The following is a 19488-nucleotide window of genomic DNA, read 5'->3' on the forward strand; positions in this document are numbered from 1 at the left end:
GCATTCACACTTCAAAAATCATAAAAGTAGTGTTCATTAGTATCATAAACGTTTAGCTTATTTTCTGCAATAATCCAAAACCTAATGGAACAATCCCATTGGCTGTTAGTGGAGGGAACCAGGGAGATACTAACTTCCTGTTAGCCTACAGAAATACGTCATCCCTGGAGCACTCTGTTGTGTTTCTAACATTTAGTCATTGATATAAATGTGACAAAGACCACCGTATAATGTTATACAACCCAACACCACTGCAAACTACGGCCTCCAAGATGATCATCTCTAAAAGAGTGAATAAAGAGAAAGGGTCAGAGTTTGATCAGGTTTTAATTCGCTGATCCATTAATATGTCTGGATCAGCCCGGTACCATCCTTCACATTTGGTCAAGACATCTCTGACTACTAAAGCTGGCACAGCTCTCACTTTCTCCCCTTCCTCTTTCCCTCCTCTCCTTCCCATCTGTCTTTTTAATCTCACAAACATTTCCCGGCGATGATTCATACCCTGTTGTGTACTCAGTCAAATGAAATTTGAATTTCAATCTATGTGTGCTGAATCCAACCGCCTGCTCGCTCCCTACTTTTTAAGAAGGCATCAGTGCAGATTCTCCGGCGTGGTGTTTACAGGTGATTTATCTCTCCCCAGTGCGTCCCCGAGACTCCAAAGAGGCGACATTTTTAAGACATTTAAGCTGTTTTTAACGATAACGCTCTAATCTTTGAGCTGGAGAAAGGACGCACGCGTCTTCAGGAAATGTTTAAAGTTTCTGTGTGCATGTGCTTATGTTGTGTGTGTGTGTGTGTGTGTGTGTGACGGACGGGTATCAGCATGGATTAGTGAGTAAAGGTAAGCGTGTGTCTCTCCCTGTCTAGGCGGATTTCCATCCCTCTCCTCTCCACTCCGGTCACACACACCGACCTCGTTTGAACCGCCGCCGCCGTCTCATCTCATCCTCCTCCGAACCACCCGCTGCCGGCTCATGGCGCCGTAACACTCGCGTTTCTTTGTGAGTGATTGGTTGGTTTGGTGGTTGTTTTGTTTTGGTGCTCGGACCGTCGTGCGATGCCATTACTCCCTAAAGACACCGAGCGATTTGATGGGCTGTCTCTCCTCTACTGGTAAGCTAATTCCCACTCTGCTCCTCCTCCCTTCCTTCCCTTCCTTCCTTCCATCCTTCCTTCCTTCTCTCCTTTTTAAAAAAAAGAGGAACACTTGTCTCCTTTAAGGTGGTTTTGTTTTTCTGCCTCCATGTTGGGCTGCAGCAGTAGTTCATGTGGGTCACAGACTTCAGAGGTGAAATAGGTTTACAGCCTGTTTACCGGCAGATGCCTCTGAGTTTAAGTCCACATGCTTGTACTCGGTTCTGGGTCATGCATGTAAGAGCTGTTTTAAAGGGAGATACCAACAGTTTTTATTATAACAGCAGCACATTCAATCCAGTTTGCAGACTTTTCCTCCACCTGATTGCAGGAGAACATTGTGTACTTTTTACTCCACTGCAGCTGGAGTTTGTTCTTTTTTTACAGATTCATATTTAACTTCAACATGAGATAAATGTGGCAGGTAAAATCTCAAAATGATAAACTGTGCATGAATGATGCGAGCTAAATGTCTGCTCTAACGGGAGGGTTATAGCATCAGTAGGAATGTGCACCCAACATGTCGCACGGATGGACTGTAATACCTTTTTCTGTGTATTGGGGAATGTAGTGATGGGTAATTTACGTATGACATATAAAGTCATATAAATGTAAGGAAGCGTAAAACACAGTTAATAACTTTTCAAAATGTAACTTTATGGTTTTAAACAGTTTGTATAACATGAAATGCTCTTATTTAACAATCAAATCTTTGAATATACACTAATAGTGATAAAGAGGAAGTTCTTCAGGGTTCTCTTAACCCTTTAAAGCCCAAATATTGAAAAATCTAGATGTTGCTGTTGCTGTAGGAGGCCTCTGATACAGGAATTAAAAGGTTTTCAATTTTTTTTTATTAAAAAATATGAATATATATATATAATATATATATATATATTATATATATATACATATAAACTGTAGATAGTAAAACACTAAAGACCATAAAGACTCTAAAGACTCTAAAAACACTAAAGACAAAAGTGAGACTAAAACACTAGAGACACAAAGACACTAAAGACTCTAAAGACACTAAAGAAACTAAAGACCATAAAGACTCTTAAGACTCTAAAGACTCTAAAAACACTAAAGACTCTAAAGACTCTAAAGACTCTAAAGACACTAAAGACAAAAGTGAGATTAAAACACTAGAGACACAAAGACACTAAAGACTCTAAAGACACTAAAGACACTAAAGACCATAAAGACTCTTAAGACTCTAAAGACTCTAAAAACACTAAAGACTCTAAAGACTCTAAAGACTCTAAAGACACTAAAGACAAAAGTGAGATTAAAACACTAGAGACACAAAGACACTAAAGACTCTAAAGACACTAAAGACACTAAAGAAACTAAAGACCATAAAGACTCTTAAGACTCTAAAGACTCTAAAAACACTAAAGACACTAAAGAAACTAAAGACCATAAAGACTCTTAAGACTCTAAAGACTCTAAAAACACTAAAGACACTAAAGACTCTAAAGACTCTAAAGACACAAAGACACTAAAGACTCTAAAGACACTAAAGACACTAAAGAAACTAAAGACCATAAAGACTCTTAAGACTCTAAAGACTCTAAAAACACTAAAGACACTAAAGAAACTAAAGACCATAAAGACTCTTAAGACTCTAAAGACTCTAAAAACACTAAAGACTCTAAAGACACTAAAGACTCTAAAGACACTAAAGACTCTAAAGACTCTAAAGACACTAGTGAGACTAAAACACTAGAGACAAAAAAAGACTCTAAAGACACTAAAGACACTAAAGAAACTAAAGACCATAAAGACTCTTAAGACTCTAAAGACTGTAAAGACACTAAAGACACTAAAGAAACTAAAGACCATAAAGACTCTTAAGACTCTAAAGACTGTAAAGACACTAAAGACACTAAAGAAACTAAAGACCATAAAGACTCTTAAGACTCTAAAGACTCTAAAAACACTAAAGACACTAAAGACTCTAAAGACACTAAAGACTCTAAAGACTCTGAAGACACTAAAGACACTAAAGACACTAAAACACAAGAGACAAAAAAAGACTCTAAAGACACTAAAGACACTAGTGACACTAAAGACTCTAAATATATACAGTATATACTATATATATATATATATACATATATATATATTTATATACACACACACACAACAGTGAACAATAGGACCCATTGACTATTGACTAATGTGGTGTGGTGTGTAATTTTGGGCCTTACGGGGTTAACATGAACTGGGTCGGTGCTGGTTCCTGCTGGCCTGCTGGCTCTGCGCTGGTGTTACAGTGTGAGGTCAGTGCTGGCTCTGCGGTGGTGTTACAGTGTGAGGTCAGTGCTGGCTCTGCGGTGGTGTTACAGTGTGAGGTCAGTGCTGGCTCTGCGGTGGTGTTACAGTGTGAGGTCAGTGCTGGCTCTGCGCTGGTGTTACAGTGTGAGGTCGGTGCTGGTTCCTGCTGGCCTGCTGGCTCTGCGGTGGTGTTACAGTGTGAGCGTCCCCCTGGCAGCCGGCCTGTGTGTGATGTTAATCACTCGCGGCAGGTAACACAGATTATCAGGTATTAAGTGATCAGTTTAATTGCTCCCTCGTGTCCCAGCAGGCAGCAGTTGCACGTTGTCTGCTGTTTGTGGGCCTCAGAGATCTGCTGCTGCTGCTGTCAGCTGATTCATGTGAAAAACCACTTTTGTTTTGGTAGAGAGAGACATGCAACAACAGTCCAAAGGTCGGAATCCAACCCGGGACGTTGCGGTTATATGGCGCTGTCACCACCAAGTCGCCGCTCCGTGTAAATGTGTCGTAAACCCGAGTCCATCTCATTATCCTCTGGTCTATTTCAGACCGGGTCTCACAGGGATCAGGGTTTCCTTTGGTTTATGAACATCAGGTTCAGGTGGGTTGAGCATGGACTTGTTTCCAAAGACTGGACCACTGAGGACTTTTAGCCGTAAAGAGGGAACACCAACACAGATCGTAATCCGATTTGTGATCTGGAGATGCACGAACTGTATGTGGAGTCATAACTGAAGGTCTGTTGAATCTTATCCAGATATGAGACACAAGAAATCTAACAAATATTAAATAAATATTGAATCAACACTTTAAAGACACTCTAAAGACACTATAGACTCTAAAGACTGTAAAGACACTTAAGACTCTAAAGAATTTAAAGATACTAAAGACTCTAAAGACTCTAAAGACTCTAAAACACAAGAGAAACTAAGACACTAAAGACTGTAAAGACTGTAAAGACACTTAAGACTCTAAAGAATCTAAAGACACTAAAACACAAGAGAAACTAAGACACTAAAGACACTTAAGACTCTAAAGACTGTAAAGACTGTAAAGACACTTAAGACACTAAAGACTCTAAAGACACTAAAACACAAGAGAAACTAAGACACTAAAGACACTTAAGACTCTAAAGACTGTAAAGACTGTAAAGACACTTAAGACACTAAAGACTCTAAAGACACTAAAACACAAGAGAAACTAAGACACTAAAGACTCTAAAGACACTAAAACACAAGAGAAACTAAGACACTAAAGACTCTAAAGACACTAAAACACAAGAGAAACTAAGACACTAAAGACACTTAAGACTCTAAAGACTGTAAAGACTGTAAAGACACTTAAGACACTAAAGACTCTAAAGACACTAAAACACAAGAGAAACTAAGACACTAAAGACTCTAAAGACACTAAAACACAAGAGAAACTAAGACACTAAAGACACTTAAGACTCTAAAGACTGTAAAGACTGTAAAGACACTTAAGACACTAAAGACTCTAAAGACACTAAAACACAAGAGAAACTAAGACACTAAAGACTCTAAAGACACTAAAGACTCTAAAGACACTAAAACACAAGAGAAACTAAGACACTAAAGACACTTAAGACTCTAAAGACACTAAAGACACTAAAACACCAGAGAAACTAAAACGCTAGAGAGACTAAAGATGCTCGTGACACTAAAGACATTTAAGATTCTAAAGACTCTAAAGACACTAAAGACTCTAAAGACACTAAAACACAAGAGAAACTAAGACACTAAAGACACTTAAGACACTTAAGACTCTAAAGACACTAAAACACTAGAAACACTAAAGACAATGTACACCTTCACTCTCATTCTTCCATATCTCTTACTATATATACAGTATATATATGTATATATATATACATATATATACTGTATATATTACAGGTGGTCGTTGGCTGTATGTTAAGATGGATAATGTTATTATTTCACAATAAGCCTCTCCAGAGAGATCAGAGTAACCTCCGTTTCACCTTGAAATCTTTATTCATCCACTTCTCTGTACATTATCCCTTACATAACACACAGTATACAGTATGTAACCTGCTCCTGATGGCAGCAGCGCCGCCTCTCCGCTCGCTTTAAACACCGAGATGACACCAGAGAACAGTCAAATGGTCCTGAACGCTGATCCATACTGGAGCTTCTCTTCCATATCGGAGGCTTTTATCTGACGGCTGGAGATACACGCTGCTTTGCAGATTCAGGATAGCATGAAGCTACAGTAAAGATGAGTCAGTCAGAGACGTCTACATCAATGATCTGACCATAAACATATATATATATATAGTTATACAGTTAGATTGAGCACAAAGGGGTGTCAAAGAGTCTGAGCAGCCAGGAGGATGCTGTTGGGGAAATAATCCCCCCTTTAATAAACACATGCATGAACATTAAATCTGTGACGGCTCAGCAGAGAAACAGGTCTGAACCCAGATGTACGACTCAGAGACGGACAGGATGAGTAAAAGTTCACATTCAGTACAAAAACAACACGTCAAAAGACAAAACCAGGCAGGCAAACAGGGGTCAGACTGAGGGGCAGAAGAACAGATGGCTGAAGCTCTATAGAAGAGTTCTCATAGACAGTATGAAGCTCCATAGAAGAGTTCTCATAGACAGTATGAAGCTCCATAGAAGAGTTCTCATAGACAACAGACAGTATGAAGCTCCATAGAAGAGTTCTCATAGACAGTATGAAGCTCCATAGAAGAGTTCTCATAGACAACAGACTGTATGAAACTCCATAGAAGAGTTCTCATAGACAGCAGACAGTATGAAGCTCTATAGAAGAGTTCTCATAGACAGTATGAAGCTCCATAGAAGAGTTCTCATAGACAACAGACTGTATGAAACTCCATAGAAGAGTTCTCATAGACAGCAGACTGTATGAAACTCCATAGAAGAGTTCTCATAGACAGCAGACTGTATGAAACTCCATAGAAGAGTTCTCATAGACAGCAGACAGTATGAAGCTCCATAGAAGAGTTCTCATAGACAGTATGAAGCTCCATAGAAGAGTTCTCATAGACAACAGACTGTATGAAACTCCATAGAAGAGTTCTCATAGACAGCAGACTGTATGAAACTCCATAGAAGAGTTCTCATAGACAGCAGACTGTATGAAACTCCATAGAAGAGTTCTCATAGACAGTATGAAGCTCCATAGAAGAGTTCTCATAGACAGCAGACTGTATGAAACTCCATAGAAGAGTTCTCATAGACAGCAGACTGTATGAAACTCCATAGAAGAGTTCTCATAGACAGTATGAAGCTCCATAGAAGAGTTCTCATAGACAGCAGACAGTATGAAGCTCCATAGAAGAGTTCTCATAGACAGCAGACTGTATGAAACTCCATAGAAGAGTTCTCATAGACAGCAGACTGTATGAAACTCCATAGAAGAGTTCTCATAGACAGCAGACAGTATGAAGCTCCATAGAAGAGTTCTCATAGACAGTATGAAGCTCCATAGAAGAGTTCTCATAGACAGTAGACAGTATGAAGCTCCATAGAAGAGTTCTCATAGACAGCAGACAGTATGAAGCTCCATAGAAGAGTTCTCATAGACAGTAGACAGTATGAAGCTCCATAGAAGAGTTCTCATAGACAGCAGACAGTATGAAGCTCCATAGAAGAGTTCTCATAGACAGTAGACAGTATGAAGCTCCATGGAAGAGTTCTCATAGACAGACAGTATGAAGCTCTATAGAAGAGTTCTCATAGACAGTATGAAGCTCCATAGAAGAGTTCTCATAGACAGTAGACAGTATGAAGCTCCATAGAAGAGTTCTCATAGACAGTATGAAGCTCCATAGAAGAGTTCTCATAGACAGTAGACAGTATGAAGCTCCATAGAAGAGTTCTCATAGACAGCAGACAGTATGAAGCTCCATAGAAGAGTTCTCATAGACAGTAGACAGTATGAAGCTCCATGGAAGAGTTCTCATAGACAGACAGTATGAAGCTCTATAGAAGAGTTCTCATTGACAGTGCGGTGCTGAAGGCCTGATGGGTAACCTGGGAACAGGTGAGCAGGTAGGCAGAGGAGAAGTGCTGGCATCACTTTTTTGGTTGACGTTAACTTCACTGACTAATGAGTCACGGGACTAACGATACTAACAACCCACGTGACTCTCTGGGCTGACGATACTAACGACTCACATAACTCCCTGGGCTGACGATACTAACGACTCACGTGACTACTAACAACTCACGGGACTGACGATACAAACGGATACTAACAACTCACATGACTAGGCACTTACGTGACTAACAATTCACGTGACTACCGACTCACAGGACTGACGATACTAATGGATACTAACGACTCACATAACTACCGACTAACATGACTCACGGGACTGATAAAACTAACGATTCACGTGACTACCATCTCACGGGACTGATGATACTAACGACTCACGAGACTGACGATACTAACGATTCACCTGACTACTGACTCATGAGACTAATGATGCTAAAGACTCACGTGACTCTCTAAGCTGACGATACTAACAACTCACGTGACTAGGCACTTACGTGACTAACAATTCACGTGACTACCGACTCACAGGACTGACAATACTAACGACTCACGTGACTCAGGACTGACGATACAAATGGATACTAATGACTCACATAACTAACGACTAACATTACTCACGGGACTGATGATACTAACGACTCACGGGACTACTGACTCATGACACTGACGATGCTAACGACTCATGTGACTCAGGACTGACGATACTAATGGATACTAACAACTCACATAACTAATGACTAACATGACTCACGGGACTGATGATACTAACGATTCACGTAACTAATCAACGTAATGCCCTGACTAAGACTGATGTGACAAAATAAGTCAACGGTTTCACACAGGAAACTAAAATTTCCACCTGTTCCCACCTGTTCCCACCCGTTCCCACCCGTCCCCACCTGTCCCCACCTGTTTCCACCTGTTCCCACCCGTTCCCACCCGTCCCCACCCGTCCCCACCCGTTCCCACCTGTTCCCACCTGTTCCCACCCGTTCCCACCCGTTCCCACCTGTTCGCACCCGTTCCCACTCCTCCATCAGCCCTGCAGTATATACTGTACACTCTGGTTCATCCTCATTAACTCTCTGCCAGATCGTCTAATGTTCTTGCTGCGTAGCGTTCCAGCCTTCATCGTCTGGACTTGGACTTCTGCCTCTTTGTCTGATCCCTAATTGGTTTAAGAGTTTACCTTCTCCTACTCACCTGTCTGGTGTTGACCTCTGCCTGTTGGAGAGACTAGATAACCGGGTCATACTGAGCCGGTACTGTACTGTGTGCCCATCATGCTCAAACCTGCCCTGTAGAGGAGAGTGGGATGAGTTGAGCTTGAGGCATATTTAACCCTCTGAGACCCACAACAGACCTGTTTTAGTCTTCTTTAGGGGGGTCCAGGAGGTCTTTAGGCGGAGATAGCAGGTCGACAGTAGATGTCACATAGAGGTGGTGTACATCATCTGAATGCTGGGAACATGAAGATGCAGCTCAACAATGTGTGACAAGTTGTATAACAAGTATATGATGGTCATCCCCATGCTCTATTATGTCTCATAAGTTGTTGCAGCAATTTTTGGGTTGATACCATTTGTTACACAGATTTGCTGCTAAATTTAACTATTTTTTACCACTGGAGAATTGATAAAAAATTATCAATAATCCCTCCAGAATACCACATTAAGAGACCAAGACCTGGAGGAACACCATAGAAAAAGACATGCTGTGATTTTGGAGATTTTCTGCAAAGATTGCATTTTTCTGCGATTGGATGGCGAGAACTTCTGTTCTGTATCCCCCCTTTATTGTCTAATCTAGCTAGGAAAGCCATCCATCCTCTGAATGCTCTAGGTCTCTAGTTTGATCCATTCATGCTCTGAATGCTCTAGGTCTCTAGTCTGATCCATCCATCCTCTGAATGCTCTAGGTCTCTAGTTTGATCCATCCATCCTCTGAATGCTCTAGGTCTCTAGTTTGATCCATCCATCCTCTGAATGCTCTAGGTCTCTAGTTTGATCCATCCATCCTCTGAATGCTCTAGGTCTCTAGTTTGATCCATCCATCCTCTGAATGCTCTAGGTCTCTAGTCTGATCCATCCATCCTCTGAATGCTCTAGGTCTCTAGTTTGTGGCTGTAAAGTTTCATGAGGCTGTGATTATCCTAGAGGTCACCACAGGTCATATCATACAGTGAGGTCACGTTTAAAAAAATGGGTTGGGCAAGGAGGCCCCAAAAACGCTCTCATACCGGCCCTGAAATGAAGTCAGTCTGTCCACAACAATAGATGCTGTCTCTACACAAACCCTCTGACACACACACACACATACGTAGGCATCTGAAACAGGCTGTGCTCTGACGGCGAGCTGAGCCTCGGGACAGGACCAGCAGACAGCAGCATCATGTTAACCACGTCTGAGGAATCTCTTCGGCTTTAACCTGAACCTCTTCACCCCACACAGCGACCATCCAGGATATAATAACTGCTCCGTAATGCTCCTTTGATTATTTCTGATCACTGTTGTGGCTTCCGAACATCCAGGTCACCGTACGGTTCAACCGTCGTTTAAGAGGCGACAGATTTTATTGGTTTGGATGGGGATGTGGCTGGGTGGAGGAGGGAGGGAGGGGAGGAGGGCGAAAATGACCAAATCCTGTGATGATTTGATTGTTTTGTTGCAGCGGAGCACGGAGGAGAGTCGGAGGCTTTGGATGAGGCAGGATATGTTTTTGAATCTGTAGTGTTTTTTCTTGTTGCCAGGATGATCATGGGCCCGCACGGCATCAACCGAGCCGTACACAGGCTGGAGTTCTGCGACTGCAAGAAGGGACTCGGTGAGCATCTTCCCCCCGTGACCTGTCTGACCTCTGAATCATCCTTAACATATATACTCTCACGTTTCTAAGCTGCACTTCAGCATTGTTCAAATGTTTCCTCACTAACCTGAGCTCGTCTGTGCACAGGTGTGAAGATAATCGGAGGTTACCGAGAGCTGACAGGAGAAGAGTTTGGCATCTACATCAAGCGGGTTATAGCCGGTGGGCTGGCCGCTCTGGACGGTAGGTAGTATTTTGGTGTTTTGTCATTATTGTTATTATTATTATTATTATTATTATTATTATTATCATCCTCGCTCACCAGATCTGTCTGTCACTCTCTGTTCCAGGTCGGCTTAAGTCAGGTGACCTGATTTTGGATGTCAATAACACCAGTCTGATGGGCGTGACCAATGAGAGGTGAGTTTGATGTGTGCTGTGTCTGCAGTTTATCTTCTAGTGCGTGTGTGTGTATGAGGTATTTTGAATTTTTAGCCAGCGTGGCTCCGGGATGACAACGTCAGAATTGCCATGACATTTGGTTGAAATATTCCTGGTTCCTAGAGGATGTTTACTTTGGTTTGTATGAATGAAGCGGCTCAGTCGAAGCAGCGTTGATTAGTCATCCCTGCTAACTCCGCCCTGAACGTTCTGGTACTTTCAGAAAAGCCCCGTTTCGACCACAGGAACTTTCCCCCCGGAACTAGGAACCTTTTGAGGAACGTTCCTATGTTTCCACCACAGGGACCGGGGTCTAAATTAGGTCCCTGGGACATTTTCTGGGTCCCAAAAGGTCCTGGCCGGACAATAGTACTTTTTGAAAGAACCAGAACTTTCGGGTTGGAGTCTGCAGGGTTGACCGTCACTGATTGGTCAAACTGCTTCAACTGTACCTCTTCATTCATAAAACAAAGAAGTACTCTAGTATGGATTTAGGACTATTTTAGGACGAGGGGAGGACATTTCTCTTTATCTGATAACATTGAAAGTAAAGTCAGACTCTGCTGTCGGCTTCACGACTCATTAAAAAAAGTCTTTAGAGCGCCGTGGAAACGCGGACAACAGTGGGCTGAAGGAACCTTTTAGTTCCTTGAAAAGTAGTTTCAGGGATTAAAACTCTGGCATACTGGATGCCACAGCCTTTTTCAGGAGTAAAATGTCCTCAGAACTTAATTTCGACTTTGGTCCCTGCAGTCGAAATGCAATGAGTTTAAGCTGAGGTTCTTAGTTCCTGGGGAAAGTTCCTGTTGTGGAAAGGGAGCTTTGTTCTGTATGTATGAACTACAAATATGTTCACCTGCAGACCAGGTGTTGACGTTACCTCTCTGTCCTGTCTCCTGATAGGGCGGTGGAGATCCTGAGGACGGCCTCGCTCTCTAATCACATGTCCCTGCTGGTCGCCAGAGACGACGAATCCAGGTGAGTCTCGCTGTCATGATGCCTCACCCCACGTTTTGTTCTACTTCTTTTCTTACAAGTCAAACACTTGTTCACTTGTTGCATGTCTTCCTCCAGTCACATCCTGGAGGACACACCTCGTTGTTTGAGTTTAGATTCATCTAAAACTAGTCCTGTTTTAGTTAGAACATAAAGCTGTTTGGGTTCACCCACACAGTTACTGTTAGTCGTCCTCAGTTAGTAGAAAAGTCTCTAGAAATACAAAATGAGTTTAAGGTATCAATGGACTGAGACCAGGTCTCTAGACCAACCTGGATGCCCCCGGTCTCTTTATTCTATATTCACTCTTTTTAGTTTTTGTTGGAGATGGAGATGGAGATGGAAGCGTGTAACAGCGAGCGTCAGTGAGACAGTTGATCTACAGTAGAAGAAGCAGAGTTCAAAACCCTGTTTCTATTGGCCTTAATTAATTAAAGTCTTGTTCACACTACATGACTGACCGGAGACAGGAAGTCACACACTACAAGATCTTTCACCAGGAGGAATCCCTGATGAGGTCAACAAACTACGTTTTATCACGAAAACATACAAGAAATACACAGTAGATGACGTGATACCATACGGCAAGGTCTGAAATTAGCAGCCGCCACCTGCCAAATGCGGGTTAATTGTTGGCATTGGCGGGTGAAATCATCAGGACATCCGTCACTTTGGCAGGCAGGGAAACTGCTAGTGATGGGAATAGAGAACCGTAGTTGTCCTCTTTCTTGGCATCTCATGCCTCTGTGATTATCGATTCCTCTTATTGATGCTTTCCCACAGTTACGCTGCACAATGAAGCGTACGCAGGCTGGATCATGTTTCAGTTTGTTTGGGACCGGAGACACGGAGGAGAGAAAAAACAAGTTTTTTCTCTGATAAAGCCACTCTGTGAACAACAAATCAGTGTTTAAATCAACAGGAGGAGAGTTAGTAACTTTAGCTGTTTAGTTGCCGGTGGGCAGCACAGTCCTGACTGGATAAATACTGGAGATACTGACGTTAACGGAGGTGCCATTGAGTTATTGTTATGAGGCGTTCAAAGTCTGCTCAGCAAAATGACCAATGGGTGAAGTTAAATTACAACGTTATCATGATGTGTTCGAATGTAATCTGGTAAAATGTAGTTTTTGGTGAGAAACTTGAATAAATCCAGTTGTTTTTAGGAGATGTTTTCACATCAATATAAAATAGATATTAGAGAGAGAATTATGACCTGTTGAACTTCATAACAACTTACCAAGATTGTTTTAATCAAAGCAAATATTTAAATAATCATTAGAATTGTGTGATTTTATGGAAATAAACAGTATAAATGACAATAACAAAGTACAGTACAGTACTGTGTACACTACCCTCCCTCCACAGTGTAATTCCAACACTGTAATTTACCGTGTATATAATGTTTTTTATGTTAAATATATTGAACATTGAATGACATCAGATCTAAAATGTTATTGCTTCATTTAGCGTAGAAATTTCAAAAGTAGCAGACAAAAAAAATCCTTGCCTGCCACGGTGGATTCCTGCCAGGAAGTGATGAAAGTTCTGTTTCCTCACTCTTTTTACTATTAATTCCTCTTGGTGCAACAACAACTTTGCTCCGTGTTGCAACACATCCAGTAAGTTCCTGTTGTTACAGGCAACCCCTCCTCCTCCCCCAGGTTTACCATCAACCCGTGTCTTGCGCTCTCATTTGCTGCAGCCCGTGGCCAGAGTCCCCGACAGGTCCAGATATTTAGCGTGCTAGATATCTGGAATGTGGGACGCTTAAGCGCCGATGTGTGGCGAGCCAACAGCGATTTGTTTCTGATCTGGGGCTTTTTGTCGGGGAGCTCCAGAAACTGTCGGGGAGCAGTGAATCAGGGCTAAAGTCTGGAGTGTGAACCAGGCGTTAATAAAACACAACATGTCTTTGGACTAGGGATGCACCGATACCGATACCAGTATCGGATATCGGGTATCAGGTTTCAATTCAATTCAATTTATTTTATTTTTATATAGCGTCAAATCATAACAGAAGTTATCTCAAGACGCTTTATATATAGAGCAGGTCTTAGACCGTACACCATAGTTTAGAGACCCAGCAAGATCCACCAAGCGCACTGTGGCCAGGAACAACTCCCCGTTTAGCGGGAAGAAACCTGGAGCAGAACCGTTCACGATGCTGTGCTCATGTACTCGTACTCGCGCGCGCCGGCCCTCACTTTAATTGCGCCACAGGGTTTTGCTTGCGCCCTCTGACTCGCTCGTGCGTTAGACTCCTTGGTCCGTGTTTCAAGGCGGGTCGGGTGGGTTGCCGACAAAAACTCACTGTCTCACTTACTGCTGTTCTTTTTACTTTGGTGCACATGAAACCTAAAAGTGTTGTTTGTGTACTTGATGAAGGTCATGTAGACCGAAACACCGTGAATAAATATACCAGCACAAAGCACAGAAGTTTGCAGGACGTTCTGCTGCCGTCCAACACACCTGTCACACACCTGTAGTGCAGAAGTTACTTCAGTTATTTGTTAAACTTCTGATACAAACAGTGTTTGTAGAAGAATCCTCGACAGTGTGTGTGACGGGTTTATGAAGTTCTTCGGGACGATTCCCCAACACCAGCCGATGTCTCAGAGTCCAGAGGAGAAGACAGGTCTTATTACCTGGAGCTTTTTCCTGCCTTTGGGTTTGGTTTGATCCGTCCTCGGCGTTTCGCTCCGAGCTGACAGGCGGCGTTCCTGCGGTTTTTAACCAGCAGGAGATAAACTGACCTGGCACTCTGCTGTCGCCGCTGCTTTTCCACGTCAGCCTGAGACAAACACACAGTGACACAATAGGGACGCTCTGCTGACGGTCCACGGTGTGAGGGGTGGGGGGGGGTTCAGAGCTCCAGCTGATCACAGATGTGAAGCAACACAGAGATCAGCAGAAACTACATCCGTTTACAGGTTGCACTTTTTGCAGGGCGCCCGTCAGACGGCGTTTTCTGTGACTTATTTAGCTTTTAGATAACCTCTTTCTTTCAGCCCAGTATCCTTAAGAATTATATGATTCCCCACCTCATGATCTACATCCAATGACATGACGGTGCCAATGCAGGAAGTCATGTTTCCTTTATTTACAACATGAACATCAAATGGTTCACTTCCTCATCACTGGTCAGTCCCGTCTAACGGCGAAGTGTGTGATAGAGCTGCCGGTCCACAGGAAGAAATCGTGTCAGTGTCACGTTTTGTGTCGTCGAGACGTGAATATCACTCGTCTGCATGAAGACGCAGAGTTTTATAGGGACTGTTGTCATTTGACGTTTGTCACGTGTTGTGTAGAGACTGTAGTCTAACTCCAGAGCGGGTTACGTTGTGTATAAAGTGAGTAAGACCACTTATGGTGGACGGGTCCAACAAACACAGGACTTTCGACCAGGAGACCGCTGTTTGAAACTGGAGTTTTGTTGTGCAAGTTATGTGACGTGTGTAACGTATTTTCCGTACTGACATTATGTTGTTTCCGTGCGTTGTTTCCGTACATTGTTTCCAACAAACACAGGACTTTCATGCAGGAGACCTGCGAGTCACGTTTGTGACGTTTGTCACGTGTTTTCCATACTGATGTCACGTTGTTTCCGTATGTGTTTTATTTAATTTACCTACTTATTTTAAGCCCAACCATGACGTTTTCTCTTAACCAAACTAAGTGGTTTTGTCGCTCTATCACACGTTTTGGCGTGATATCGGGTTGCACTGGTTGTATTCCAACCGATTCGCCAGAAAAATGTACGTTTCTGCAAAACCACAGATACGTTGAATGAAGGACTGAGATGATTTAATGCTGTTAAAGCTCTCAGCGTGTTGAAGGGAGTCCTTTCATTTTCATCCTTATTATCACCAAACTAAAGCTGTGTGTGTGTGTGTGTGTGTGTGTGTGTGTGTGTGTGTGTGTGTGTGAAAGCAGCTTTGTCAGGTATTCACCTCAGAGCTCGACCTCGACTGTTGTTTGTTTCACACTTCAAAACAAATTATGATGATTATGTGCAGCTGCTGCAGCTGCTGCTGCTGAGCGGCGGGACGGCGGGTCACAGCGAGGACGCCACCGCCACTGCCGCCATGACATCATGGGATTTGTTTCTGGCGTCCTCACAGGTTCAACACATAATAATAAAAAAAAACAGGAAAACAAACTCACTGATGGAGTTCAGGACTCTGAATCAGATCGAGAATGAAAGAAGTAGTAGTATGAAGTTAGTCACAGTTAGTGCCACTTCAATAATACATTTTAAAGAAAAAACACTGAATACAAGGTGTTTTTATTTTCTAATAAGTAAAATAAATCTGCCAATTGCACATGGAAAATTTCTCTTGGTGAGATTTCCTGAAAAGAGAAGTAATATTTAGGTCTTTCGAGATAAAAACAGATGTTGAAATTAGTTGTGAAAACTCATTTAGAGCCATTTTTCACTAGGAATGAGGAAGTGCTGTCATAATGAGCCGTAAGCAGGACTTTCTTAAGATATTCAAATGCATTGTCAAATATCTCACTGGAATGTTACTGGTTTGGTAATTGTGTCTTAGAGGTAAAAGATATTTTTTAAAAGATGTCCTTATTTTACAAGAATGTCCTCACTTTCCAAAAGTGTCCCCACTTTGCAAAAAAGTCTCTATTTTTCCAAAAATGTCCCCACTTTCCAACAATGTCCCGTATTTGCAAAAATGTCCCCTCTTTGCAAAAATGTCCCCACTTTCCAAAAATGTCCCCACTTTCCAAGAATGTCCCCGCTTTGCAAAAATGTCCCCACTTTGCAAAAATGTCCCCACTTTCCAAGAATGTCCCCGCTTTGCAAAAATGTCCTCACTTTGCAAAACTCTCCCCACTTTCCAAGAATGTCCCCACTTTCCAACAATGTCCCGTATTTGCAAAAATGTCCCTACTTTCCAAGAATGTCCCCACTTTCCAACAATGTCCCGTGTTTGCAAAAATGTCCCTACTTTCCAAAAATGTCCTCACTTTCCAAAAATTTCCCCACTTTCCAACAATGTCCCGTATTTGCAAAAATGTCCCTACTTTCCAAAAATGTCCCCACTTTCCAAGAATGTCCCCACTTTCCAAAAATGTCCCCACTTTGCAAAAATGTCCTCACTTTCCAAAAGTGTCCCCACTTTGCAAAAAAGTCTCTATTTTTCCAAAAATGTCCCCACTTTCCAACAATGTCCCGTATTTGCAAAAATGTCCCCTCTTTGCAAAAATGTCCCCACTTTCCAAAAATGTCCCCACTTTCCAAGAATGTCCCCGCTTTGCAAAAATGTCCCCACTTTACAAAAATGTCCCCACTTTGCAAAACTCTCCCCACTTTCCAAGAATGTCCCCACTTTCCAACAATGTCCCGTATTTGCAAAAATGTCCCTACTTTCCAAGAATGTCCCCACTTTCCAACAATGTCCCGTATTTGCAAAAATGTCCCTATTTTCCAAAAATGTCCTCACTTTCCAAGAATATCCCCACTTTCCAAAAATGTCCTCATTTTGCAAAAATGGCCTCACTTTGCAAAAATGTCCCAAAAATGGCAAAAGGGTCCTCACTTTGCAAAAATGTCCCCACTTTGCAAAAAATGTCTTCACTTTGCAAAAATGTTCTCACTCTCCAAAAATGTCCCCACTTTGCAAAAATGTCTTCACTTTGCAAAAATGTCCTCACTTTGCAAAAATGTCCCCACTTTCCAACAATGTCCCGTATTTGCAAAAATGTCCCCTCTTTGCAAAAATGTCCCCACTTTCCAAAAATGTCCCCACTTTCCAAGAATGTCCCCGCTTTGCAAAAATGTCCCCACTTTGCAAAAATGTCCCCACTTTCCAAGAATGTCCCCGCTTTGCAAAAATGTCCTCACTTCGCAAAACTCTCCCCACTTTCCAAGAATGTCCCCACTTTCCAACAATGTCCCGTATTTGCAAAAATGTCCCTACTTTCCAAAAATGTCCCCACTTTCCAAAAATGTCCCGTATTTGCAAAAATGTCCCCTCTTTGCAAAAATGTCCCCACTTTCCAAAAATGTCCCCACTTTCCAAAAATGTCCCCTCTTTGCAAAAATGTCCCCACTTTGCAAAACTCTCCCCACTTTCCAAGAATGTCCCCACTTTCCAACAATGTCCCGTATTTGCAAAAATGTCCCTACTTTCCAAGAATGTCCCCACTTTCCAACAATGTCCCGTATTTGCAAAAATGTCCCTATTTTCCAAAAATGTCCTCACTTTCCAAGAATATCCCCACTTTCCAAAAATGTCCTCACTTTGCAAAAATGGCCTCACTTTGCAAAAATGTCCCAAAAATGGCAAAAGGGTCCTCACTTTGCAAAAATGTCCCCACTTTGCAAAAATGTCTTCACTTTGCAAAAATGTTCTCACTCTCCAAAAATGTCCCCACTTTGCAAAAATGTCTTCACTTTGCAAAAATGTCCTCACTTTGAAAAAATGTCCCCACTTTCCAACAATGTCCCGTATTTGCAAAAATGTCCCCTCTTTGCAAAAATGTCCCCACTTTCCAAAAATGTCCCCACTTTCCAAGAATGTCCCCGCTTTGCAAAAATGTCCCCACTTTGCAAAAATGTCCCCACTTTCCAAGAATGTCCCCGCTTTGCAAAAATGTCCTCACTTTGCAAAACTCTCCCCACTTTCCAAGAATGTCCCCACTTTCCAACAATGTCCCGTATTTGCAAAAATGTCCCTACTTTCCAAGAATGTCCCCACTTTCCAACAATTTCCCCACTTTCCAACAATGTCCCGTATTTGCAAAAATGTCCCTACTTTCCAAAAATGTCCCCACTTTCCAAGAATGTCCCCACTTTCCAAAAATGTCCCCACTTTGCAAAAATGTCCTCACTTTCCAAAAGTGTCCCCACTTTGCAAAAAAGTCTCTATTTTTCCAAAAATGTCCCCACTTTCCAACAATGTCCCGTATTTGCAAAAATGTCCCCTCTTTGCAAAAATGTCCCCACTTTCCAAAAATGTCCCCACTTTCCAAGAATGTCCCCGCTTTGCAAAAATGTCCCCACTTTACAAAAATGTCCCCACTTTGCAAAACTCTCCCCACTTTCCAAGAATGTCCCCACTTTCCAACAATGTCCCGTATTTGCAAAAATGTCCCTACTTTCCAAGAATGTCCCCACTTTCCAACAATGTCCCGTATTTGCAAAAATGTCCCTATTTTCCAAAAATGTCCTCACTTTCCAAGAATGTCCCCACTTTCCAAAAATGTCCTCACTTTGCAAAAATGGCCTCACTTTGCAAAAATGTCCCAAAAATGGCAAAAGGGTCCTCACTTTGCAAAAATGTCCCCACTTTGCAAAAAAATGTCTTCACTTTGCAAAAATGTTCTCACTCTCCAAAAATGTCCCCACTTTGCAAAAATGTCTTCACTTTGCAAAAATGTCCTCACTTTGCAAAAATGTCCCCACTTTCCAACAATGTCCCGTATTTGCAAAAATGTCCCCTCTTTGCAAAAATGTCCCCACTTTCCAAAAATGTCCCCACTTTCCAAGAATGTCCCCGCTTTGCAAAAATGTCCCCACTTTGCAAAAATGTCCCCACTTTCCAAGAATGTCCCTGCTTTGCAAAAATGTCCTCACTTTGCAAAACTCTCCCCACTTTCCAAGAATGTCCCCACTTTCCAACAATGTCCCGTATTTGCAAAAATGTCCCTACTTTCCAAAAATGTCCCCACTTTCCAAAAATGTCCCCACTTTCCAAGAATGTCCCCGCTTTGCAAAAATGTCC

General features: G+C 42.2%; 1 protein-coding gene across 2 annotated transcripts in view; it reads left to right on the top strand.

Moving 5' to 3' along the window:
• The first annotated feature begins 490 nt into the window (after positions 1-490).
• stxbp4 (syntaxin binding protein 4) overlaps positions 491-19488 on the top strand; it is a 53851-nt gene continuing 34853 nt past the window's right edge. Inside the window, exons 1-5 of one of the 2 annotated variants that reach the window (XM_037756012.1) lie at positions 491-1119; positions 10251-10324; positions 10454-10549; positions 10657-10726; positions 11651-11725. In XM_037756012.1, coding sequence (XP_037611940.1) covers positions 1064-1119; positions 10251-10324; positions 10454-10549; positions 10657-10726; positions 11651-11725 — 371 coding nt within the window. In that variant the 5' untranslated portion in view covers positions 491-1063. The remainder of the gene's footprint in view (positions 1120-10250; positions 10325-10453; positions 10550-10656; positions 10727-11650; positions 11726-19488) is intronic. The other variant, XM_037756013.1, reaches the window with a different exon arrangement.

This window comes from Sebastes umbrosus, chromosome 20 (assembly GCF_015220745.1).
Source record: "Sebastes umbrosus isolate fSebUmb1 chromosome 20, fSebUmb1.pri, whole genome shotgun sequence".
In the NCBI taxonomy this organism is placed as follows: domain Eukaryota; kingdom Metazoa; phylum Chordata; class Actinopteri; order Perciformes; family Sebastidae; genus Sebastes; species Sebastes umbrosus.